Source organism: Terrapene carolina, unplaced genomic scaffold (assembly GCF_002925995.2).
Source record: "Terrapene carolina triunguis isolate 2854851 unplaced genomic scaffold, T_m_triunguis-2.0 Scaffold58, whole genome shotgun sequence".
NCBI classification, from domain to species: Eukaryota; Metazoa; Chordata; order Testudines; family Emydidae; genus Terrapene; species Terrapene triunguis.
The window spans coordinates 52,647,605-52,648,215 of NW_020664409.1; the positions used below are offsets into that span (position 1 = coordinate 52,647,605).

The 611-nt window shown below is 72.3% G+C and overlaps 1 protein-coding gene across 1 annotated transcript in view; it reads left to right on the forward strand.

Annotated features, from left to right (window-relative positions):
* The first annotated feature begins 438 nt into the window (after positions 1-438).
* NKAIN3 (sodium/potassium transporting ATPase interacting 3) overlaps positions 439-611 on the forward strand; it is a 528,391-nt gene continuing 528,218 nt past the window's right edge. Inside the window, exon 1 of the mRNA XM_026659683.1 lies at positions 439-492. Within this exon, the coding sequence (XP_026515468.1) occupies positions 439-492 (54 nt within the window). The remainder of the gene's footprint in view (positions 493-611) is intronic.

The following is a 611-nucleotide window of genomic DNA, read 5'->3' on the forward strand; positions in this document are numbered from 1 at the left end:
CACTACAGCCCCCCCCCCCCAGCCGCCCCCTCAGCCCTCCTCTCCCCGCCCGCTTCCCCCCCCCCAGCACTCTCCCCTCACCATTATCCCAGCCCCCAAACACACCCCCGCCTGCTTCCCCCAGCGCAAACTCCCTCTGCCCGCCCCCAGCCACACCGCTCCCCGACCCGCGACCACCGAGAGCCGCAGCAGCTCGGGGCTGGCCGGAGCCCGCCCGCCGCCGGATGCTCCGCTTGCCCGGCTGGCGCTGAGCTCTGCCGGCTCCTGCCCGCCACAAAGGAGGGAAGAATCCCGAGGAAGCGACGCGCCTCCCGCGGGGAAGGAGCCGGGCAGCGGGTCTGTCCGGATGCGGTGAGCGCCGCGTCGCCTCCGGTGCTGCCTTAGCGGAAGGAAGGAGAGAGAGAGAGAAGCAGGGATCGGGCACCGCCAGCCACCACCATGGGCTGCTGCACCGGGCGCTGCACGCTGATCTTCCTCTGCGCGCTGCAGCTGGTGAGTGACTGACCCGCGCTCTGCACCCTCGGGCACTGCCAGCGTGGGGCTGATGGTCCCGTGCACGCTGCAGCTGGCGGGATTCCCCTCCCCAGCACTCCCAGGGCACTGCCAGCTCC